Raw genomic sequence first — 25,330 nt, forward strand, 5'->3', positions numbered from 1 at the left:
CACCTCTTTGGCCGACTGGTTAAAGGAGTGGCTCGATCTCCCGTCTCACTGCATGGTCGCGGGTTCGATCCCCGGCGCCGGCAAACCTATTGTCTGGATTAATTTCTCGTGTTTCGTTGCGCGCAGTGGTCGTGTGGGAGTGTAGTAAAGAATAAAGTTACAAATAGATAGATAGATAAATAGATGAATAGATAGATAGATAGTTAAAAATATATAGATAAATGAATAGGTATAGATAGATATAGATAGATAAACTGGTAGATAGATAGCTAAATAGATGGATGGATAGATATAGATAGTAATTAAGTAGATATAGATATACAGATAGATGAAGAGATAGATAGATATATACATGCATATACGTACATACAAACAAGCATACACATAAATACATACATATACATACGTACATACACAACAGTTACTAAACCCTTAATTGCCCTGATACTGTTATAACCTGACAATAAAAAGGTCAACAATTAAGCATATTACAGATATAGGTATATGAATTTATTTAGGGAATGGAGTTTTCCTTACAAAATCTTCTTACGTATATATTTCCCCATGTTAACAAATACAGCTTAACAAAAAAAAAATTATACTACCAGGATGAATGCACCTTAACTCCTTTGAATTTCTATGACTTAAACAGGTGTGAACATTTTCTAATTAGTTTTCATTAATTTTATATAAGCTCAACTAAAGAAAGGTACGTGTGAGCATTACCATTTTTTAATTACCTCTCATCAATTTCATACATGTTAACTTAATTCAGGTGTAAACATTTCTTAATTAGTGTTCATCGATCAGTTTTGTATATGTTTAATTTAAGACAGGTGAGTTTTCTTAATCAGTTTTCATCAAGTTTCGTATATTTTCAAAAGAATTATAGACAGCAAATGGATTCTTCCGTATATGTTAAACTTCAGACAGGGATGGGTGAGCTTTTCAGGATCATTCTTCATCAATTTTATATATTTTGTAAAGAATTATAAACAAAAAATGTAATATTCTTTATGTCCGGTGTAATTCGATCGGGAAACAATCAGGTCAAGAATCAATATCTTACGGGTTCAGAATCAATGTCTTACGGGTCCAGAATCAATGTCTTATAGGTTCAGAATCAATCAATATCTTACGGGTTCAGAATCAATGTCTTACGGGTCCAGAATCAATGTCTTACGGGTCCAGAATCAATGTCTTACGGATTCAGAATCAATGTCTTATCGATTCAGAATCAATGTCTTATGGGTTCAGAATCAATGTCTTACGGATTCAGAATCAATGTCTTATCGATTCAGAATTAATGTCTTATGGGTTCAGAATCAATGTCTTATGGATTCAGAATCAACGTCTTACGGGTTCAGAATCAATGTCTTACAGGTCCAGAATCAATGTCTTACGGGTCCAGAATCAATGTTTTATGGGTTCAGAATCAATGTCTTACGGGTCCAGAATCAATGTTTTATGGGTTCAGAATCAATGTCTTACAGGTCCAGAATCAATGTCTTACGGGTCCAGAATCAATGTTTTATGGGTTCAGAATCAGTGTCTCACAGGTCCAGAATCAATGTTTTATGGGTTCAGAATCAATGTCTTACGGGTCCAGAATCAATGTTTTATGGATTCAGAATCAATGTCTTACAGGTCCAGAATCAATGTCTTACGGGTCCAGAATCAATGTCTTACGGGTCCAGAATCAATGTCTTACGGGTTCAGAATCAATATCTTACAGGTCCAGAATCAATGTCTTATGGCTTCAGAATTAAAGTCATATATGGCAGAATCAATGTCGAACAATTTCAGAAACAATTATTAATGCAATCATACAGCTTAATTTTCTATGTGATGTGGTGTGTTGTGTATTGATCGAGTCTACACAGAAAAAAAAATAGTGTGATGACCCTCGTGGTAGTCAGAAAAAATAGTGAGATAGATAAATGGATATAAAATTGTGTGGTGAGCCCATTTGAGATAGACAGATGGACAGAAAATTGTGTGGTGAGCCCATTTGAGATAGACAGATAGATAGAAAATTGTGTGGTGAGCCCATTTGAGATAGACAGATGGACAGAAAATTGTGTGGTGAGCTCATTTGAGATAGACAGATAGACAGAAAATTGTGGTGAGCCCATTTGAGATAGACAGAAAATTGTGTGGTGAGCCCATTTGAGATAGACAGATGGACAGAAAATTGTGTGGTGAGCCCATTTGAGATAGACAGATGGACAGAAAATTGTGTGGTGAGCCCATTTGAGATAGACAGATGGACAGAAAATTGTGTGGTGAGTCCATTTGAGATAGACAGATAGACAGAAAATTGTGTGGTGAGTCCATTTGAGATAGACAGATGGACAGAAAATTGTGTGGTGAGCCCATTTGAGATAGACAGATGGACAGAAAATTGTGTGGTGAGCCCATTTGAGATAGACAGATGGACAGAAAATTGTGTGGTGAGCCCATTTGAGATAGACAGATGGACAGAAAATTGTGTGGTGAGCCCATTTGAGATAGACAGTGGACAGAAAATTGTGTGGTGAGCCCTTTTGAGATAGACAGATGGACAGAAAATTGTGTGGTGAGCCCTTTTGAGATAGACAGATGGACAGAAAATTGTGTGGTGAGCCCATTTGAGATAGACAGATAGACAGAAAATTGTGTGGTGAGCCCATTTGAGATAGACAGATGGACAGAAAATTGTGTGGTGAGCCCTTTTGAGATAGACAGATAGACAGAAAATTGTGTGGTGAGCCCATTTGAGATAGACAGATGGACAGAAAATTGTGTGGTGAGCCCATTTGTCTTTGTGTTGCTATGAAATCAGCATCACATTAATGTCTATTTATGTACTAGTGTTAACATGTCTTTGCTAGCGTGGAAGAACTGTAGTATGTACCTTATGAATGTCCTTAGCAATAAACTGTTTAATATCCGCTTGAAACTGTCAGAATGTTAAATATTTTGAGAGTTTGTTATAGAGATGAATGAATGAAATAAACTCTGGATGTACCTTATGAATGTCCTTGGGAATAAACTGTTTAATATCCGCTTGAAACTGTCAGAATGTTAAATATTTTGAGTTTGTTATAGAGATGAATGATTGAAATAAACTCTGGATGTACCTTATGAATGTCCTTAGCAATAAACTGTTTAATATCCGCTTGAAACTGTCAGAATGTTAAATATTTTGAGAGTTTGTTATAGAGATGAATGAATGAAATAAACTCTGGATGTACCTTATTTTTTTATTTTTATTTTTTTACAGCTAAGGAAACAGCTCAAGGGCGCAAAGAAAAAAAAATGAAAAAAAAAGGCCCGCGCTACTCACTGCTCCCGAACAGAGGTTAAAGGAGTGTCCAAAATCAGAGGTCAATTTTGGGAGGAGAGGTGTCCTGATACCCTCCTCTTGAAAGAGTTCAAGTCGTAGGCAGGAGGAAATACAGATGAAGGAAGATTGTTCCAGAGTTTACCAGCGTGAGGGATGAAAGAGTGAAGATGCTGGTTAACTCTTGCATAAGGGGTTTGGACAGTATAGGGACGAGCATGAGTAGAAAGTCGTGTGCAGCGGGGCCGCGGGAGGAGGGGAGGCATGCAGTTAGAAAGTTCAGAAGAGCAGTGAGCATGAAAATATCGATAGAAGATAGAAAGACAGGCAACATGGTGGCGGAATTTGAGAGGTAGAAGACTATCAGTATGAGGAGGAGAGCTGATGAGACGAAGAGCCTTTGATTATATTCTGTCAAGGAGAGCTGTGTGAGTGGACCGCCCCCCCACACATGAGATGCATACTCCATATGAGGGCGGACAAGGCCCCTGTAAATGGACAGCAACTGTGCGGGGGAGAAGAACTGGCGGAGACGGTGCAGAACGCCCAGCCTCAAGGAAGCTGATTTAGTAAGAGATGAGATATGAAGTTTCCAGTTGAGATTTTGAGTTAAGGATAGACTGAGGATGTTTAGTGTTGAGGAAGGTGATAGCTGAGTGTTGTCAAAGAATAGGGGATAGTTGTTTGGAAGATTGTGTCGAGTGGATAGGTGGAGAAACCCTATACCTATCCATTTGTAAGTGTTAGATAAGATATTTTGATGGTTTATTGTGGTGATGGTAAGGTAAGGGTAAAGTAAGAGGCTATGGAGATGAGTAAATAAAATAACCAGTAGATGTTGTCAGCATAAAATTGTTTCATTCATTTGTAATTCATTCATTCATTTCATTTGTAACTCTCAGATTGTTTGATATTTTGTTTATTTGTCACGGAGATGTCAAGGTAAAGGTAAAGTCGGGGGCACACACTATAGCTATGGAGATGAGTAAATAAAATAAATAACCATGGGATAAATAACCAATTACAGGAGTGTGAGCTACCTTATACAGACTCATGAAAAAGTTGATTATTTTTATTTATTTATTTTTTATAAGTTCACAAGATCAAGTTCGAGGATATTGACTTTCACATGGACATAATACCTTTCTCGTGGTTTAAATTCATTCCTCCATTGCACACACCATAGCTTTGCGGGGACCAGCTTTTGAGTATACCCATGAAAATGCTGATTATATTTATTTTTCTTATAATTTCACAAGATAAAGTTTGAGGATATTGACTTTCACATGGACATAATACCTTTCTCGAGGGTTCAGTTTATTTCTCCATTGCCTTGTGGGAGCAACTTTGAATATACCTATGAAAAAGTTGATTATATATATATTTTTTCATAATTTCACAGGATCAAGTTCGAGGATATCGACTTTCACATGGACATAATACCTTTCTCGAGAGTTCAGTTTATTTCTCTATTGCCTTGTGGGAGCAACTTTGAGTATACCTATGAAAAGGTTGATTATTTTTATTTTTTTTTTTTAATTTCACAGGATCAAGTTCAAGGATATCGACTTTCACATGGACAAAATACCTTTCTCGAGAGTTCAGTTTATTTCTCCAATGCCTTGTGGGAGCAACTTTGAATATACCCATAAAAAAGTTGATTATATATATATTTTTTTATAATTTCACAGGATCAAGTTCGAGGATATCGACTTTCACATGGACATAATACCTTTCTCGAGGGTTCAGTTTATTTCTCCATTGCCTTGTGGGAGCAACTTTAAATATACCCATGAAAAAGTTGATTATATATATATTTTTTTTATAATTTCACAGGATCAAGTTCAAGGATATTGACTTTCACATGGACAAAATACCTTTCTCGAGAGTTCAGTTTATTTCTCCAATGCCTTGTGGGAGCAACTTTGAATATACCCATAAAAAAGTTGATTATATATATATTTTTTTATAATTTCACAGGATCAAGTTCAAGGATATTGACTTTCACATGGACAAAATACCTTTCTCGAGAGTTCAGTTTATTTCTCCATTGCCTTGTGGGAGCAACTTTAAATATACCCATGAAAAAGTTGATTATATATATATATTTTTTTATAATTTCACAGGATCAAGTTCGAGGATATTGACTTTTACATGAATATAATACCTTTTTCGAGGGTTAAATTTATTTCTCCATCGCCTTGTGGGAGAAACTTAGGAATATGCCCTGAATATGTTGATTATATTTATTTTTTTGATAATTTCACAAGATCAAGTTCGAGGATACTGGCATTTACATGGGCTCCAATATATTTCTCCATGGGGCCAACTTTTGAATGAGCATATATACAGTAGTCTGAAGCCAAGTATAACACTAAGACACTAACTCACGCCCAATTTCCTTCCCAGACGATCGCCTGAGTGATATTTAACTGTCATATTAGTCTTAAGTAACAATTATATGGCTGATTTTTCATTTTTAACCCATTTTTCAAGGTGCGGTTAGTTGCTTTTGTTAATTTTTCACATCACTTTCGACAACTCAGTTTGTAACGTCAAATTAACTTTGAAAATCCAACACTTCTATCTGTCCCAAAAGAGGAATTAGGTATGAAGCCAAACTACAGCCATAAACGTGTTCATAAATACTAAAACGAAGGTTAAAAAATCAGGCTATTATGTCACAAAGGAAACGGCAGGCTGGGAAGGTGCAAAGGCCAAACAGGAACCTTACATCACACCCGGGAAAGGTTACACATCATTACCAGCTAACGTGTGAGAAGAACGCCAATTTCTAAACATCGTATTAGTGTTTGTTAAGTCATGTGGCTCTCTTTTATACCATTTTTGGGATGGAGTTAGTTAGAAGTGCTGGGTTTTTGCAGTTAAGTTGACATATTATAAACTCAGTTGTTGAAAGTGATGTAAAAAATCGAGAAAACCGACTAGCCGTGCCTTGGAAGTGGGTTATGATAAACAAATCAGCCACATTATTATTGAAGAAGACTAATACGTCGTTTAGAAAATCAAGCAGAAGTTTTTATCGTACATTTGTCAGCCACCATTCCAATTAGAAATACTCATATCATTAAAAAAAAAAAAAGGACAATTGAGATATGGTGCCAAAATAAACTAATATAAAAAAGATTGATAACCATTTTACGTTCTGACAAAGGTTAGTTTTTATCGCTTAGCTTAAATTTCTTTCCATTAACTTTTTTCCAATATGACCAGGGTTGAAAATGTGGGAGGGACTGCAGAGACAACCACTCCCTCTGTATAACCCCCGTCCCCTCTTAGTATCCCTTTAGTATCAACTGCACTTAACATCATCCTTCTATCTTGAGGCAAATAATCCGTCCCCATTGAATAGATTTTGCAGATGGAACACTGGATTGATTTATTGGGGTATGTGTTCATGGCACTGCAGAACACATTATCATAATACTCTTCATATAAACTCATTATTAACCATTAAGTAGCTGGACATGTGATGAGTCTCTCTCAAACACTGGATATGAGTATAAATCGGAATGGTGTGAAAGATCGACAAACATACCACTAGAAAACACACCCTGTACTACACACCAAGTCTGTAGACAACACATGCAAGACACCCGCACCCTTGCTCAAACAGGGGGTCGAGGGCCATCAGTAAAAAGGTGAAACTCTACCTAACAGCTTTAGGAACCTTCATACCAACTGTGTGTTTACGTGGGAATGCAAGTCACCTTCGGAGCCCAAAGCAAACCCTCTCTAATCTGATGGTACATTTCTTACGTTGATAGGGTGAGAAACTGAGTGTGAGTTGAGGTGATGGTGGTGGTGGTGATGTGATGATGAGAATAAGAGTGATGATGGTCGTGGAGGTGATGGGTGGTGATGCAGTGGTGATAGTGGTAGTGTTTGAGGTAGTGGTGGTGGAGGTGGTGGTGATGTTCAATTTGATACGGTTATGTGGTGAGAGATTCAAAGCAATGGAATGGTAATGCAGAGCCAGGATCTGATATTTTGCTTGCCATACGAGTGGTGATGGTGCAGAAAACACTGATTGTGATGGCAGTGGTGTTAGGGGAGGGAGAGAATGTTTATTGTGGTGCGGAGGTGATGAAGAAAATAACATTTACTGTGGTGGGGTGGTGATGATGGAGAAAGCCTTTACTGTGGTGTTGGTAACTTGGTGATGAGGACAGAACATTTATCATGGTGGGGTTGGTGATAATGGTGAGAGCATTTACAGCAGTATAGATGGTGTAAGAAAATATTTCCTGTGATGGAGGTGATGGAAGAACATTCACTTTAGCAATTTAGCAGAGTAAATTAATCATAATGTGGTAGTGGTGGTGGTGGTGATGAAGGTGCTTGGTACAGTGGCTGTGTGATAATGGTGATGGGACATTGTGAAGATTTACAGTGACTGGTGGTGGTGGTAATAGTATTTACTCTTTCACTGTTCACTGCAGCCACCTCACAATGTCTTCTGTTCATTCTTAATGCTTCACTTTACCATATTCCTGCACAATGGACAAGGATTGTGTTTAAAGTGGCTGATGTCACAACCACCTTTAAATTAATGAAAATAAGAGCATCTAAATCTGCAGGGATGCAGCCAAGTCTCATATTACTTTTTCTTCAGCTCTGTGTCTTTAAGGTACATCATCACCATGGCATTCTCAAAGAATGTGGAGCTCCATGTGTCTCAAATTACAGAGGGTTTGCCCAGCCTGTACAGCATTCAGCAGTAATATATAATCTATAATATGTCAAACCATTATGGTCATATCCAGGACAACAGTATGTAGAACTGTCAGTATGACTATATATAAAATGATTTTTATTAAAAAAATTAAAGACTTTCTTGATATCAAAAGCACCAAATGCTTTGAGTTGGCCACACAGCAGGATCACCAAACCCTTCCCTCACCGCTGCTCCGGGACGCAGCGGATCAACACAGCTGACTGACTAGCTCACCACCAGGAAGGCTTCACCAACACTGTCAGGCCACAACACAGCCACTCACTCATTCCAATCAAGACCAATCATGGATTTCCATGCTTTACAAAAAATTACATATGTCACAGCACACAAAACACTTATATGTCCTCGACATACAAAAAAATTATTTAGTAATTATAATGATCAAATTGGGAACACACAAAAATTAGTAAATTATAGATAACAAGAATTGTAAGAAAACTAGCCATAAGAAAGTTGCTGAAATAAATCTAGTAGAGAAATGTAATGAATGGGAGATGATATTGCTGCCCTTTTGCATAACTATAATAAACATCCTGTCCTGCTGCTTGGGGGCCGGCAGCCCCGTGCCCAGCTCAACACTCAAGGGCTGCAGGTTCAGCAGGCTCACGGCACCTCCTTGGGGAGAGGCAGCACTCTTGCAACCTTTCCAGAGCTATGTGGCCTCGGCCACCCAGTCCTGTGGGGCATCCAGTCTTTTACACCACCAGCACTTTAACTGAAGACTGTTTCTGTCATGGCCATAATGCGTCCTGAATGGACCTTCACCCGAGGGTAACAACCCTCACCATGCTGAGGCCGCCAATAGTAAGCCAGTCATTGTTACCAGTAGTGCAACTTCATATTCAAATATTACATAATTTTAAAATATATACTGGTAAACATGTTGTATTTTCATTTTTTTTTAATTTATGATAAAATTTTATTTATGAACTAGCACTTATAACAATGTATGCAAGGGTGATGATGATGATTCCTCACACCGACAGTGGGACCAAGCAGCCAGGACAAGGGGCGGGAGCTGCACTGTTATGATGAGCTGAGGCTGGTCCATGAGATACTTGGGTAGTAGTAGTAGTTAGTTCACCTACACTGCTTGTTTGAAAATGTGAATATGCACGAGCGTATGGACTAAACATCATGGAAGTCAGACCACAGACACAACACCCTGAGCCTGGGGCCACAGCAGCTTGTCCCTCAGTGATGCCACAGCACAGTTTGGTAAGGCCTGGCAGGAGGAGTTCATGGTTTGGCAAGTGTCATTGACAAATCTGGGGATAAGGTGTTGCCCTACAGCCCAACCCAAAAACTAATAATATACCTTTAGATATTTTTTTTATACATATATTAGTTTTCTCCTTCCCTAAAGGAATCAGGATAACTTAATGATGATATTTATCCTCAGTTGCAAAATGAATAATACTGATCCATTTTACTTTAAACTTGTGGATACTCAGTAAACCCTTCCACACGACAAGTCTCATCTCCCTCCCCTGTTTCCTTCTCTCCCTTCCTCACCCTCTTCTCTCCCTTCTTCCCCCTCTTCTCTCCCTTCCTCACACTCTTCTCTCCCTTCCTCACCCTCTTCTCTCCCTTCCTCACCCTCTTCTCTCCCTTCCTCACCCTCTCCTCACCCTCTTCTCTCCCTTCTTCCACCTTTTCTCTCCCTTCCTCACTCTCTCCTCTCCCTTCCTCACCCTCTTCTCTCCCTTCTTCCCCCTCTTCTCTCTCTTCCTCACACTCTTCTCTCCCTTCTTCCCCCTCTTCTCTCCCTTCCTCACACTCTTCTCTCCCTTCTTCACCCTCTTCTCTCCCTTCCTCACACTCTTCTCTCCCTTCTTCCCCCTCTTCTCTCCCTTCCTCACCTCTCCTCTCCCTTCCTCACCCTCTTCTCTCCGTTCCTCACCCTCTTCTCTCCCTTCTTCACCCTCTTCTCTTCCTTCCTCACTCTCTCCTCCCACTTCCTAACTCTCCCCTTCCTTCTTCCCTTTGTGACTTTTTGCATAAAGGAACAACCAGGTCAAAACAAGTCTATCGCCCAGTGGACTGACGTATCTGCAACAAACTACCTCTCCCAAGAAACCCCAATTGAAACGTTAAATTAAAACGTTACAAGGAATTTTACCAGACTTTCCATATGACCGAGGGACACCAGGATAGCTTTACATTATAATATCAATGACGGTATGGTGTGTAGAGGATGACTGTAGCTCTGTGTGGCCCGGATGTCGTGCATGTGGAGTGACGGATGAAGGAGGAAGTGGGTGAGTAAATGCTTGATGCGGAAATGATACTGTTATGTTACTTAAGACTTTGCGTTGACATATATACAAACAGCAGTGATGAGTGTAGTGTTGTTGTTATTGTTAGATGTGTGTTTGTGTAAGTGTGTGTGTGTGTGTTAGTGTATGTTAGTGAGTGTGTGAGTATGTGTGTGTGGATGTTAGTGAGTGTGTGTGTTTGTGTAAGTGTGTGTGTGTTAGTGTAAGTTAGTGGGTGAGTGAGTATGTGTGTGTGTGGATGTTAGTGAGTGTGTGAGTGTGTGAGTGTGTGTGTGTGTGCGTGCGTGTGTGTGTGTTCACTTCTTAGCCGGCTCCTGCGCTGCCTGTGTGTCGCCTGAGTCCAGCTGCTTGAGGAGTCTGAACAACGCTGCGGCCTCTCGGATGCGGCTGAACTCAATGCAGAAAGCCTGGACCTCAATGAACAGCTCCTGGAATACAAACAAAACATTGATAACGCACACACAAGCTCTGTCCTTCCCATTGTTCATTCCCAACACAATCTTTCTTCCTCATCTCACCCTCCCCATCCTCCTCACTCTTTCTCTCTTACAATTATCTAGTTTCCAGTCCCTCTCTTCTTCCCCTCCTTCATCTCCTACTCCCTTCCCTTCCCTCCCCTTTTTTCTATCTCCCTGCACCCTCTTCATCTTTTCTTTGACCCCCAATTCTCTCTCTCTCCTTCCTATCCTTTTCCTGCCTCCCCACCTCAATTCCCTGCCCTCACCCTCCCTCCTTCTCATCCCCCTTCCCATTCTCTTCCTTCCTCCTCCTCCCTTCTATTCTCTTCCTTACTCCTCCAATCCCTCCTATTTCTTATCCACCTCACCTTACCTTATGTTACTCCCTCTCCCATTTCTCCTTCCCATCCTTCATCCCTTACACACCTTTCCTTCCCATTCCAAATTCTCTTTCAACCCCCTCCCTCCTTCCCATTCTTTATCCCCTTCACACTCTCCCTTCTCTTTCCCATTCCTCCTTACCCTCTCTTCCTTATGTTTTCTCCATCTCCTAATCTCCTTTTCCACTCCGTCTCCCTCTCTCTCTCCTTCCTATTCTCTTCCCTCCTCCTCCTCCCCCTCACCTGCACATTGATGATCTTGTTCCTGATGAGTGACTGCAGGAAGACACACACAAGCCGCACCAGCCTGTTCTGCATGTACCGGTCCTTGATGGTCTCGCAGGTGCTGATGCAGTTACTGATGTAGAGGTGAACGAACTCCGACGGAAGCTCCACCGCTGTTGTCAGTCTGTGGGGCCGAGAGTAAGGGTCCATAGTCTCAACCTTTCCGAGCCTCCACACCCACATTTGGTAAGGGTTTTGTAGAGGTTGTGGAGTTGGTATTTCCATGGGTAGTTTTATGAGCCTAGTGATAGTTTGACAAAGATCACACATACACTTTTGGTAAGGCTTTCGTAGAGGTTGTTGAGTTAGTATTTCCATGGGTAGTGTTATGAGCCTAGTGATGGTTTGACAAAGCTCACACACGTAGTTTTGGTAAGGCTTTCATAGAGGTTGTTGAGTTAGTATTTCCATGGGTAGTGTTATGAGCCTAGTGATCGTTTGACAAAGCTCACACACGTAGTTTTGGTAAGGCTTTCATAGAGGTTGTGGAGTTAGTATTTCCATGGGTAGTGTTATGAACCTAGTGATGGTTTGACAAAGATCACACAAGCACATTTGGTAAGGCTTTCGTAGAGGTTGTTGAGTTAGTATTTCTATGGGTAGTTTTATGAACCTAGTGATGGTTTGACAAAGATCACACATACACTTTTGGTAAGGCTTTCGTAGAGGTTGTTGAGTTAGTATTTCCATGGGTAGTTTTATGAACCTAGTGATGGTTTGACAAAGATCACACATACACTTTTGGTAAGGCTTTCATAGAGGTTGTGGAGTTAGTATTTCTATGAGTAGTGCTATGAGCCTAGTGATAGTTTGACAAAGTTCACACAAGCACATTTGGTAAGGCTTTCGTAGAGGTTCTTGTGGATACTGTAATGGGTAGTTTTATGAGCCTAGTGATAATTTGACAAAGCCCACACACCCACATTTGATAAGGGTTTCATAGAGGTTGTTGTGGGCATTTCCATGGGTAGTTTTATGAGCCTAGTGATAATTTGACAAAGCTCACACACCCACATTTCATAAGGGTTTTGTAGAGGTTGTGGAGTTAGTATTTCCATGGGTAGTTTTATGAGCCCAGTGATACTTTGGCAAGGCTTCTTCTGCACCATGAATGCGAAAAACACTCATGAGAACTCGACTAATCTCCTTTGTGGCTTTTGGAAACATTTGTTGTGAGAGTTAAAAGAATATGACAGTATGGGCCTTATGGTTATTGCTCTTGTGCACTTCTTCATTCTTTCAGTCTCCTTAAATGTTCTATCTTTTCTCTCCCTTTAGTATAGTGTTTAATAGAAGAGTGTTTAGTTTGGCTCGGTAAAAAGGTTGAGCAGTATCCAGAGAATGAAGAACCATATAACAGTACAATTATATCTATTACGTTCATGATCTCAACTACTGGAAGTGATTGTGCCTCTATTATTTTATCCTATATTTTACAGAACATATTAACTGTAGGAAAACAAAATTATTATTACCATTACTCTCATCCCCCTCCCCAGTAGCAGCGTTGCCACCACCCACCTGTTGACCACCTCCATGGAGTGCAGGGACATCTCCATGTTGACCAGCACACTGAAGTACTCCGTGATCTGGCTACTCTGCATCAGCTTCAGCAGCACCTCGATGGCTATCAGCGGGTTGTGCTCCACCAGGTCCGGCAGCTGTGGGGGAGAGAGGGAGGGAGGGTGCATGTGTTAGTTGTGCTCTCTGTCTAACTTGTCTCGGCTTGGCTTGTCCCTGTCCATCTGTGGTGTGAAGCTTTGTGTTTTTGAAAATTTATATATGCCTCCTTACTAATGAGACTTTCTATACAACAAAGTGAGGTCATTCTTTGTTGATTTATACCATATGGTGCTGGCTCTCATGTGCCTGAAGATACCCTAAACTTAACCTAACCAAACCTAACAAAACCAAAAAAAGGCACTACATAAAGGTCTTGACTCAGAAAAATCATATAGGCTTCTTTACTAATGAGACTTTCTATACAACAAAGTGAGGTCATTCTTTGTTGATTTATACCATAAGGTGCTGGCTGTCATGTGTCTGAAGATACCCTAAACTTAACCTAACAAAACTCCAACAAGTTACAATAGGACTTGACTCAGAAAATTCATATATGCCTCCTTCCTAATGAGACTTTCTATACGACAAAGTGAGGTCATTCTTTGTTGATTTATACCATAAGGTGCTGGCTATCATGTCTTTGAAAATACCTTAAACTTAACCTGAGCAAACCTAACAAAACCCCAAACGGTTACTATGGGTCTTGACTCAGAAAACTCATATATGCTTCCTTACTAATGAGACTTTCTATACAACAGAGTGAGGTCATTCTTTGTTGATTTATACCATAAGGTGCCAGGTATCATGTGTTTGAAGATATCCTAAACTTAACCTAACCTAACCTAACAAAACACCAAACAGTTACTGTACTATAGGGCTTGACTCAGAAAATTTATATATGCTTCTTTACTAATGGGACTTTCTATACAAGGTGAGGTCATTCTTTTTTTATTTATACCATAAGGTGTTGGCTATCATGTGTGTGAAGATACCCTAAACTTAACCTAACCTAACCTAAAAAAAAACACACAGTTACTAAAGGCCTTGACTAAGAAAATTCACATATGCTTCCTTATTAATGAGATTTTCTATACGACAAAGTGAGGTCAATCTTTGTTGATTTATACCATAACATGCTGGCTATCATGTGTTGGAAGATACCCTAAACTTAATTTGACTAAACCTAACTAAACTCTAAACAGTTACTATAGGCCTTGACTCAGAAAACTCATGTATTCTTCCTTACTAATAAGACTTTCTATACAACAAAGTGAGGTCATTCTTTGTTGATTTATACCACAAGATGCTGGCTATCATGTGTTTGAAGATACCCTAGACTTAACCTAACCTAACCTAACAAAACCCCAAACAGTTACAATACGTCTTGACTCAGAAAACTCATATATTCTTCCTTACTAATGAGGCTTTCTATACAACAAAGTGAGGTCATTCTTTGTTGATTTATACCATAAGATGCTGGCTATCATGTGTTTCAAGATACCCTAGACTTAACCTAACCTAACCTAACAAAACCCCAAACAGTTACAATACGTCTTGACTCAGAAAACTCATATATTCCTCCTTACTAATGAGACTTTCTATACAACAAAGTGAGGCCATTCTTTGTTGATTTATACCATAAGATGCTGGCTATCATGTGTTTGAAGATACCCTAAACTTAACCTAACCTAACCAAACAAAACCCCAAACAGTTACAATGCGTCTTGACTCAGAAAACTCATATATTCTTCCTTACTAATGAGACTTTCTATACAACAAAGTGAGGTCATTCTTTGTTGATTTATACCATAAGATGCTGGCTATCATGTGTTTGAAGATACCCTAAACTTAACCTAACAAAACCCAAACCAGCAACTACAGGTCAAAACTCAAGAAAATTCATATATTCTTCCTTACTAATGAGACTTTCTATACAACAAAGTGAGGTCATTCTTTGTTGATTTATACCATAAGATGCTGGCTATCATGTGTTTGAAGATACCCTAAACTTAACCTAACCTGACCTAACAAAACCCCAAACAGTTACAATACGTCTTGACTCAGAAAACTCATATATTCTTCCTTACTAATGAGACTTTCTATACAACAAAGTGAGGTCATTCTTTGTTGATTTATACCATAAGATGCTGGCTATCATGTGTTTGAAGATACCCTAAACTTAACCTAACCTAACCAAACAAAACCCCAAACAGTTACAATGCGTCTTGACTCAGAAAACTCATATATTCTTCCTTACTAATGAAACTTTCTATACAACAAAGTGAGGTCATTCTTTGTTGATTTATACCATAAGATGCTGGCTATCATGTGTTTGAAGATACCCTAAACTTAACCTAACCTAACCTAACAAAACCCCAAACAGTTACAATACGCCTTGACTCAGAAAACTCATATATTCCTCCTTACTAATGAGACTTTCTATACAACAAAGTGAGGTCATTCTTTGTTGATTTATACCATAAGATGCTGGCTATCATGTGTTTGAAGATAACCTAAACTTAACCTAACAAAACCCAAAACAGTAACTACAGGTCAGGACTCAAGAAAATTCATATGTTCTTCCTTACTAATGAGACTTTCTATACGACAAAGTGAGGTCATTCTTTGTTGATTTATACCATAAGATGCTGGCTATCATGTGTTTGAAGATACCCTAAACTTAACCTAACCTAACCTAACAAAACCCCAAACAGTTACAATACGTCTTGACTCAGAAAACTCATATATTCTTCCTTACTAATGAGACTTTCTATACAACAAAGTGAGGTCATTCTTTGTTGATTTATACCATAAGATGCTGGCTATCATGTGTTGAAAGATACCCTAAACTTAACCTAACCTAACCTAACAAAACCCCAAACAGTTACAATACGTCTTGACTCAGAAAACTCATATATTCTTCCTTACTAATGAGACTTTCTATACAACAAAGTGAGGTCATTCTTTGTTGATTTATACCATAAGATGCTGGCTATCATGTGTTTGAAGATAACCTAAACTTAACCTAACAAAACCCAAAACAGTAACTACAGGTCAGGACTCAAGAAAACTCATATGTTCTTCCTTACTAATGAGACTTTCTATACAACAAAGTGAGGTCATTCTTTGTTGATTTATACCATAAGATGCTGGCTATCATGTGTTTGAAGATACCCTAAACTTAACCTAACCAAACCTAACAAAACCCCAAACAGTTACAATACGTCTTGACTCAGAAAACTCATATATTCTTCCTTACTAATGAGACTTTCTATACAACAAAGTGAGGTCATTCTCTGTTGATTTATACCATAAGATGCTGGCTATCATGTGTTGAAAGATACCCTAAACTTAACCTAACCTAACCTAACAAAACCCCAAACAGTTACAATACGTCTTGACTCAGAAAACTCATATATTCTTCCTTACTAATGAGACTTTCTATACAACAAAGTGAGGTCATTCTTTGTTGATTTATACCATAAGATGCTGGCTATCATGTGTTTGAAGATACCCTAAACTTAACCTAACCTAACCTAACAAAACCCCAAACAGTTACAATACGTCTTGACTAAGAAAACTCATATATTCTTCCTTACTAATGAGACTTTCTATACAACAAAGTGAGGTCATTCTTTGTTGATTTATACCATAAGATGCTGGCTATCATGTGTTTGAAGATACCCTAAACTTAACCTAACCTAACCTAACAAAACCCCAAACAGTTACAATACGTCTTGACTCAGAAAACTCATATATTCTTCCTTACTAATGAGACTTTCTATACAACAAAGTGAGGTCATTCTTTGTTGATTTATACCATAAGATGCTGGCTATCATGTGTTTGAAGATAACCTAAACTTAACCTAACAAAACCCAAAACAGTAACTACAGGTCAGGACTCAAGAAAATTCATATGTTCTTCCTTACTAATGAGACTTTCTATACAACAAAGTGAGGTCATTCTTTGTTGATTTATACCATAAGATGCTGGCTATCATGTGTTTGAAGATACCCTAAACTTAACCTAACCTAACCTAACAAAACCCCAAACAGTTACAATACGTCTTGACTCAGAAAACTCATATATTCTTCCTTACTAATGAGACTTTCTATACAACAAAGTGAGGTCATTCTTTGTTGATTTATACCATAAGATGCTGGCTATCATGTGTTGAAAGATACCCTAAACTTAACCTAACCTAACCTAACAAAACCCCCAACAGTTACAATACGTCTTGACTCAGAAAACTCATATATTCTTCCTTACTAATGAGACTTTCTATACAACAAAGTGAGGTCATTCTTTGTTGATTTATACCATAAGATGCTGGCTATCATGTGTTTGAAGATACCCTAAACTTAACCTAACCTAACCTAACAAAACCCCAAACAGTTACAATACGTCTTGACTCAGAAAACTCATATATTCTTCCTTACTAATGAGACTTTCTATACAACAAAGTGAGGTCATTCTTTGTTGATTTATACCATAAGATGCTGGCTATCATGTGTTTGAAGATAACCTAAACTTAACCTAACAAAACCCAAAACAGTAACTACAGGTCAAGCCTCAAGAAAATTCATATGTTCTTCCTTACTAATGAGACTTTCTATACAACAAAGTGAGGTCATTCTTTGTTGATTTATACCATAAGATGCTGGCTATCATGTGTTTGAAGATACCCTAAACTTAACCTAACCTAACCTAACAAAACCCCAAACAGTTACAATACGTCTTGACTCAGAAAACTCATATATTCTTCCTTACTAATGAGACTTTCTATACAACAAAGTGAGGTCATTCTTTGTTGATTTATACCATAAGATGCTGGCTATCATGTGTTGAAAGATACCCTAAACTTAACCTAACCTAACCTAACAAAACCCCAAACAGTTACAATACGTCTTGACTCAGAAAACTCATATATTCTTCCTTACTAATGAGACTTTCTATACAACAAAGTGAGGTCATTCTTTGTTGATTTATACCATAAGATGCTGGCTATCATGTGTTTGAAGATACCCTAAATTTAGTGGATACCTTTTGTCTGTCTATCTGTCTATTTGTGGTGTGAATCTCTCTCTTTTCTATCTGTGTCTCTGTCTGTCTATATGTGGTATGAATCTCTGTCTGTCTATATGTGGTATGAATCTCTGTCTGTCTATATGTGGTATGAATCTCTGTCTGTCTGTTTGGTTGTATTCATCAGTTTTTATCGCATTACCTTGGGCGGGGTGAGGCCGGTGTGGTAGACCATCCGCGGGTCCTGGTTGAGTTGTTGTAGGAGGTGCTGCTGCTGTGGGAGGGAGAGCGTCTCCTTGAACGCCTTGGCCATGAGTCTCTTGGCCTCCGCGTCGCCGCCGGACAGCACACACATGGAGGCATCGTACATCACCCGCTGCTCCGCCCGGTCCACCGACGTGATCCACACCAGCTGTAGGGAGGGAGGGGGTGAGGGAGAGGTGTGGGGAGACTCATGTGTGGTCTCTCTCTCTCTCTCTCTCTCTCTCTCTCTCTCTCTCTCTCTCTCTCTCTCTCTCTCTCTCTCTCTCTCTCTCTCTCTCTCTCTCTCTCTCTCTCTCTCTCTCTCTCTCTCTCTCTCTCTCTCTCTCTCTCTCTCTCTCTCTCTCTCTCTCTCTCTCTTGCCGACCCTTCCATTCTGTTCCTTTTTCTCACCATCGATTTTACTTTTCCTTTACTCCCTCATCCTCTTACACTCATCCCTTCCCTCCCATTTCTCTACTTCTCCACCCACTCCCAGCCCTTCCTCACCTCATCCTCGGCCACGTGGAGGGGCGGCGTGAGTCTGATGATCTCTGGCGAGTAGTACTGCTGGGCCAGGCTGGGGGAGGGTGGTACACACAGCAGCGCCTCACAGGTCCGCTTAACCTGGCCCACCTCACTCAGCAGCCTAATAACAGAAGGTGATGGTAAAGAAGGTAAAGTGAAGGCAAGGACTGATAATGTTTTAAAGCAAAGGGTGTAGGTTATGGGCAAGGGAGAACAGGAAAACTTGCATCAGGAGAGAATAAAGAAAACATAGAAAGAGAAATTTACCCCTTATACCCCGTGATAAAATGAGCGGGCGGTTTTAAGTTACGTACATAAAAAACGGGTGACTAATGTTAGTAGGTGTTCCCTTGCTTACCTTAGTGTTCGCTCAAATTATCGCAACAAATAATGGGACAATAATATATCATTTGAAAGCTTAGAAGTTGCTCTTTGCTGTGGTATAATGACAAATGAACAAATGGAACTTATATATTCCTCTAGATGGGAAACCTCCAGTACCACCTCACACTCGTCATCTGATATCATCCTTATCTAGGTCAATAAGACAAAAAACAATTCTCACATATTGTCATGTATCATATCACGTGCCTGAAATACTTATTTACTCATGGAAGTAAATATATATATGCTATCTTGCCTAGAAATCGGTAAAAAAATGATAAAATACAGCACACATCGTGACAGTGTACTCACCGCAGGAAAATCTGAAGCCATACTACAACATAAACAAATCCTTGTAAAAGCTGGAACGTGATTGGTAAAGCATCCAGCATGTTGAAAACAAAAGGCCCAATGATAGGGCTTGATGTATGACACATAGCCTCAAACATAAACAAACTGTGCCACGATCATGCCTGACGGAGTATAAGGGTTAAAGAAGTGGAAAGGGAAAGAGAACAGGGGAAGGGAGAACAGGAAAACTTGTATCAGGAGAGAACAGAGAGAGAAAATAAAAAGAAAAGACTTAAGTTGAGGATTTAAATAGTGGAAAATTACAAAGCTAGGAGCAGGTACATAAGAACACTCACCCTGTGGTAGGCGCAGGCTGCTGGGGGTAGGAGTAAACCACTGGCACACTGTTCTTGGCTGTGTCGGGCCGCTCTGAGAGAAGATCCGAAAATGCCTGCTTGAGTCCGCTGGTGTCGGCTGGTGGGTGGTTGCTCACATCGAGGTTCATGATCTGCCCCGCTGTCCTTTTTAGCAACTGTAAGGGATGATTGTGTGTGACTGATAATATATACCAGTTTTATTTTTTATGGTAAAGAAGGAACCAAGGGAATAAAGATGAGAAATAATGCAAACTAAACACTGCTTACATAATCTGACCTACTGTCCTCTTTAGTAACTGTAAGGGATGGTTGCATGTGACTAATAATATGCATGTTTCTTTTTTTATAGTAAAGAAGAGACCAAGGGCAAAGAGATGATTAATAATGCAAACTAAACACTGCTTCCATGATCTGCCCCACTGTCCTTTTTAGAAACTGTAAGGGATGACTGCATGTGACTAATAATATACATGTTTCTTTTTTTAGGGTAACGAAGGGACCAAGGGAATAAAGATGAGAAATAATGCAAACTCAACACTGCTTCCATGATCTGCCCCACTGTCCTTTTTAGAAACTGTAAGGGATGACTGCATGTGACTAATATAGGTGTTTCTTTTTTTATAGTAAAGAAGAGACCAAGGGCAAAGAGATGATTAATAATGCAAACTAAACACTGCTTCCATGATCTGCCCCACTGTCCTTTTTAGAAACTGTAAGGGATGACTGCATGTGACTAATATAGGTGTTTCTTTTTTTATAGTAAAGAGGAGACCAAGGGCAAAGAGATGATTAATAATGCAAACTAAACACTACTTCCATGATCTGCCCCACTGTCCTTTTTAATAACTGCAAGGGATGACTGCATGTGACTAATATAGGTGTTTCTTTTTTTAGGGTAACGAAGGGACCAAGGGAATAGAGATGATTAATAATGCAAACTAAACACTGCTTCCATGATCTGCCCCACTGTCCTTTTTAGAAACTGTAAGGGATGACTGCATGTGACTGATATAGGTGTTTCTTTTTTTACAGCAAAGAAGAGACCAAGGGCTTAAAGATGATAAAAATACAGACTAAATACACTACTTCCATGATCTGACCCACTGTAAGGGGTGACTGAATGCTTTGTTTGTTTGTCGTTTACAGTAGAGGAAACAGCTCGTGGGTAAACACAAAACAAAAACAAAAGAGCTCCCTAATCATTGCTGCTATAAAACATAAAAGAACTGAGTGGTGAGAAGAGAGGGTCAATTGAAGAGTAAAGGAGGCAGACCAAAGGGAAAAATTAGGAGAAAAATGCCCGATAAACACTACTTCCATGTCTTGACTTATGACGCGCACCGCTCTCTGCTTCGGCAACTGTCAGGGATGATTGGATTTGACTAATACTTTTTTAACTCTTATTTGTACTGTTTGTGCACCTATCCACCCCTCCCACACTCACCTCCTTGCTGCTCCTTTCCGTCAGAAGGGTGGAGAGGAAGAACAGCTCAGGTTGGGTGAATTTCGGAATCTGGCCGGCAAATTCCAGCATCTTGCCGCCTCCTTTTGCTGCTTCATCTGGGGGGTGCTGCGAGGAGGGGACGAGAACAGCATGGTCACTCTACTTCATACATATACAGGGTGTTTGATGCTTATTTTGATGACTGTACATTTTTTTTTTTTTACAGCAAAGGAGTCGGTTCAAGGGCATAAAAAAAGGAAACAAATATGAAAAAAAGCCCGCTAGTCACTGCTCCTAAAAAGAGTTAGAGGAGTGACTGAAAGATAGGTCAATTTCGGGAGGAGAGGTGTCCTGATACCCTCCTCTTATTTGACTCACATTATAAAGCAAATAGATAAGAGCAACCCCACACCAACACCCACCAGGATATTAAGGAAGACCGGCAGGAAGGGGTTGGCGGGTGGCGGCTCCCCTCGATACAGCTCATGCAGGATGGTGAGTGCGGTGAGCCTCTGAGCCGGGCAGGGAAGGAGGTCGGGCTGCTGCAGGAGGAACACCAACGCACTCCCCACTGCACCACACACACCACAGCAGAGGGTTAATACATGTTAGGGGGATGGGAGGAATACATTAGAAGTTATGGGGAAGGGAGAGCAGAAAAACTTCCATCAGGAGAGAATAGAGAGAAAATAAGGAGAGAAAGAGAGAATTAAAGAAGGAGAAGTGGAAAGAGAAAGAGAACAAGGGACGAACAGGAAAACTTGTATCAGGAAAGAATGGAGAGAGAAAATAAGGAGAGAAAGAGAGAATTGAAGGAGAAATGGAAAGAAAGAGAACAAGGGAAGGGAGAGCAGAAAACTTGTATCAGGAAGGAATGAAGAAAGAAAACATGGAGAGAAAGACAGAATTGAAGGAGGAGAAATGGAAAGAGAAAGAGAACAAAGGAAGGAAGAACAGGAAAACTTGTGTCAGGAAAGAATATAAGGAGCAAAAGAGAGAAACCATTTACCTCTTCTCTCACTTTCTCTCACTCTCTCCTTCTCTTCCACTCCCTTTCCTTACTCTTCCACATTTCCCTCTCCATCCTCTCCTTCTCTTTAATTCCCTCACATCTTTTCTCTATTGTCATCACTCCTTCACCCCCTTCTACTCTTCCCCATTTCCCTCTCCATCCCCTCCTACTCTTCCATTCCCTCACCCCTTTTCTCTATTTCCGCTACTCCCTCACCCTCTTCTACTCTTCCACTCCCTCTCCCACTCTTTCATTCTCTTCCAGTCATCCCTTCCCTCATCCTCCCATTCTCTCTACTCCTCCCTCTTTCCTCTATAACTCAACATACATATCAGAATTAATTATACCAAAAGACTGAAGCAAGATACACACGAGCGACTGCTGACAAGGAATACTCACACTTAAAATAATCTTCCTTGTTAAAGTTTTGGAGTATTTGGTGTGTGATCTGCTCTAACGTGTACGACTCGGTGGACTCCTCGGACAGTATCCTGAAAGAGAGGACAAAGGTGATATTATTATTGTTGTTTGTTACTATTATTATTATTATTATCATTTTTATTATTATTAGTAGTAGTAGTAGTAGTAGTACGAGGAGGAGAAATATATTTAATTATTATTGATATCTACGGAGAACTTGTGTCACTAGTATTCTCCATTTTGCTTTCTGGTCCTGTATTTTAACTTTTGTTTTCTAAGTCTCACACAGCAGTTCGTTTTATTACCCATGTTTTCTTTGCCGGATAAAAAACATTCCTTTATATCAACACTTCTGTCACTAGTATTTCCATCTGTGGGTTCTGCTCATGTGTTTTAATTTCCCCTTTTACCTAAGTCTTATAAAGCAGTTATTTTCTATCCCCCGTGTTTTCTTTACTGAATAAAACTGTCCTAAGTAACGGCCCTTCTTGTCAATAGTATTATCCCCTTCAGTGGTGTGGGTTCTACTATCGTATTTTAATTTCTCCTTTTTTCCAGTTCTCATACAGCAGTTTTTTTAATCCCCCGTGTTTTCATTGCCGAATAAAACTGTCCTTAGTAACAGCCCTTCTTCACTTGTCACTTATCCCCTTAAGTGTTGTGGGTTCTACTATTGTATTTTAATTTCTCCTTTTTCCAGGTCTCATACAGTAGTTATTTTCTATCTCTGCATTTTCTTAGCCGCATAAAACTGTCCTTAAAAACGGCCCTTCTTCGCTTGTCAACAGAATTATCCCCTTGAGTGTTGTGGGTTCTACTATTGTATTTTAATTTCTCCTTTTTCCAGGTCTCATACAGTAGTTATTTTCTATCCCTGCATTTTCTTTGCCGAATAAAACTGTCCTTAGTAACGGCCCTTCTTCACTTGTCAACAGTATTATCCCCTTGAGTGTTGTGGGTTCTACTATTGTATTTTAATTTCTCCTTTTTCCAGGTCTCATACAGTAGTTATTTTCTATCTCTGCATTTTCTTTGCCGAATAAAACTGTCCTTAGTAACGGCCCTTCTTCACTTGTTAACAGTATTATCCCCTTCAGTGTTGTGGGTTCTACTATTGTATTTTAATTTATCCTTTTTCCAAATTTAATACTGCAGTTATTTTTTATCTCCCTTGTTTTCTTTGCCAAATAAAACTGTCCTTAGTAATGGCCCTTCTTCAATTGTCAACAGTATTATCCCCTTCAGTGTTGTGGGTTCTACTATTGTATTTTAATTTCTCCTTTTTCCAGATTTAATACAGCAGTTATTTTTTTATCTCCCGTGTTTTCTTTGCCAAATAAAACTGTCCTTAGTAACGGCCCTTCTTCACTTGTTAACAGTATTATCCCCTTCAGTGTTGTGGGTTCTACTATTGTATTTTAATTTCTCCTTTTTCCAGATTTAATACAGCAGTTATTTTTTATCTCCCGTACTTTCTTCGCTGAATAAAATCGTCCTTAGTAACGGCCCTTCTTCACTTGTTAACAGTATTATCCCCTTCAGTGTTGTGGGTTCTACTATTGTATTTTAATTTCTCCTTTTACCAGATTTAATACAGCAGTTATTTTTTATCTCCCGTACTTTCTTCGCTGAATAAAACCGTCCTTAGTAACAGCCATTCTTCACTTGTCAACAGTATTATCCCCTTCAGTGTTGTGGGTTCTACTATTGTATTTTAATTTCTCCTTTTTCCAGATTTAATACAGCAGTTATTTTTTATCTCCCGTGTTTTCTTTGCCAAATAAAACTGTCCCTTCTTCTTGTCACTAGAATTATCCCCTACAGTAGTGTGCGTTCTATAATATCTCAATTTCTCCTATTTTCCAGGTCTCACACGGCAGTTCTTTTAAATTCCCTATGTTTTCTTTGCTAAATAAACACCTTCCGATGACAGCCTGTACAGTCTCAAGGCCCCTTTACGTAAATTCTTTGATAGGCAACAATAGTAAACAACTTTGAGGCCGCCATACAGGAGCGAGGAGGCCTTAATAAACACCGCCACCGTGCTGAACTTAGAGCTAATGAAGTGCTGCTGTATATCCACGAGCCAAAATACAAGATAAGCACCATAAATAAGCTCCAGACCCACCCCAGTAACGTGGAGAGCCCCTTGCTGGAGAGCGCCATTCTTTGTTTACCAGTGACGCTACGAGCCTATTGGAGTCAACTGTAAACAATATTATCTCCTCGAACAACAGTATTATCACATTGAACAATTAATTCAACAGTGTCATCACATCAAACAATTAACTCAACAGTATCATCACATCAAACAATTAATTCAACAGTATCATCACATCAAACAATTAATTCAACAGTATCACCACATCAAACATTTAATTCAACAGTATCATCACATTAAACAATTAATTCAACAGTATCATCACATCAAACAATTAATTCAACAGTATCATCACATCAAACAATTAATTCAACAGTATCATCACATCAAACAATTAATTCAACAGTATCATCACATCAAACAATTAATTCAACTGTAAACTCATGTAAACTTATTGT

General features: G+C 39.3%; 1 protein-coding gene and 1 long non-coding RNA gene across 5 annotated transcripts; one reads left to right on the top strand and one right to left on the bottom strand.

Annotated features, from left to right (window-relative positions):
* Nucleotides 1-193: 193 nt before the first annotated feature.
* Nucleotides 194-1,680, top strand: LOC127000570 (uncharacterized). Of its 3 annotated transcripts, none has more exons than XR_007754266.1 (3): nt 194-1,093; nt 1,384-1,515; nt 1,560-1,680. It is a non-coding gene; the product is annotated as an uncharacterized LOC127000570 (long non-coding RNA). The 3 variants fall into 3 exon arrangements; XR_007754267.1 differs by having other exon boundaries at nt 194-1,071; XR_007754268.1 differs by lacking the exon at nt 194-1,093 and adding an exon at nt 1,096-1,185.
* Nucleotides 1,681-5,628: 3,948 nt separating this feature from the next.
* On the bottom strand, nt 5,629-24,950 carry LOC127000568 (CCR4-NOT transcription complex subunit 11-like). Of its 2 annotated transcripts, none has more exons than XM_050864391.1 (11): nt 24,900-24,950; nt 22,751-22,842; nt 21,762-21,910; nt 21,340-21,465; nt 19,875-20,050; nt 18,826-18,964; nt 18,278-18,487; nt 13,008-13,147; nt 11,445-11,610; nt 10,664-10,791; nt 5,629-8,760 (listed from the first exon to the last, which is right to left on the bottom strand). In XM_050864391.1, exons 1-11 carry the CDS (start codon nt 24,935-24,937, stop codon nt 8,688-8,690), a joined length of 1,437 nt encoding a protein of 478 aa, XP_050720348.1. In that variant the 5' UTR covers nt 24,938-24,950; the 3' UTR covers nt 5,629-8,687. The 2 variants fall into 2 exon arrangements, 1 of the variants encoding a protein (XP_050720348.1); XR_007754265.1 differs by lacking the exon at nt 5,629-8,760 and adding an exon at nt 9,899-9,946 and having other exon boundaries at nt 10,030-10,791; nt 24,900-24,949.
* Between the last annotated feature and the right edge of the window lie 380 nt (nt 24,951-25,330).

This window comes from Eriocheir sinensis, chromosome 19 (assembly GCF_024679095.1).
Source record: "Eriocheir sinensis breed Jianghai 21 chromosome 19, ASM2467909v1, whole genome shotgun sequence".
Lineage (NCBI taxonomy): Eukaryota > Metazoa > Arthropoda > Malacostraca > Decapoda > Varunidae > Eriocheir > Eriocheir sinensis.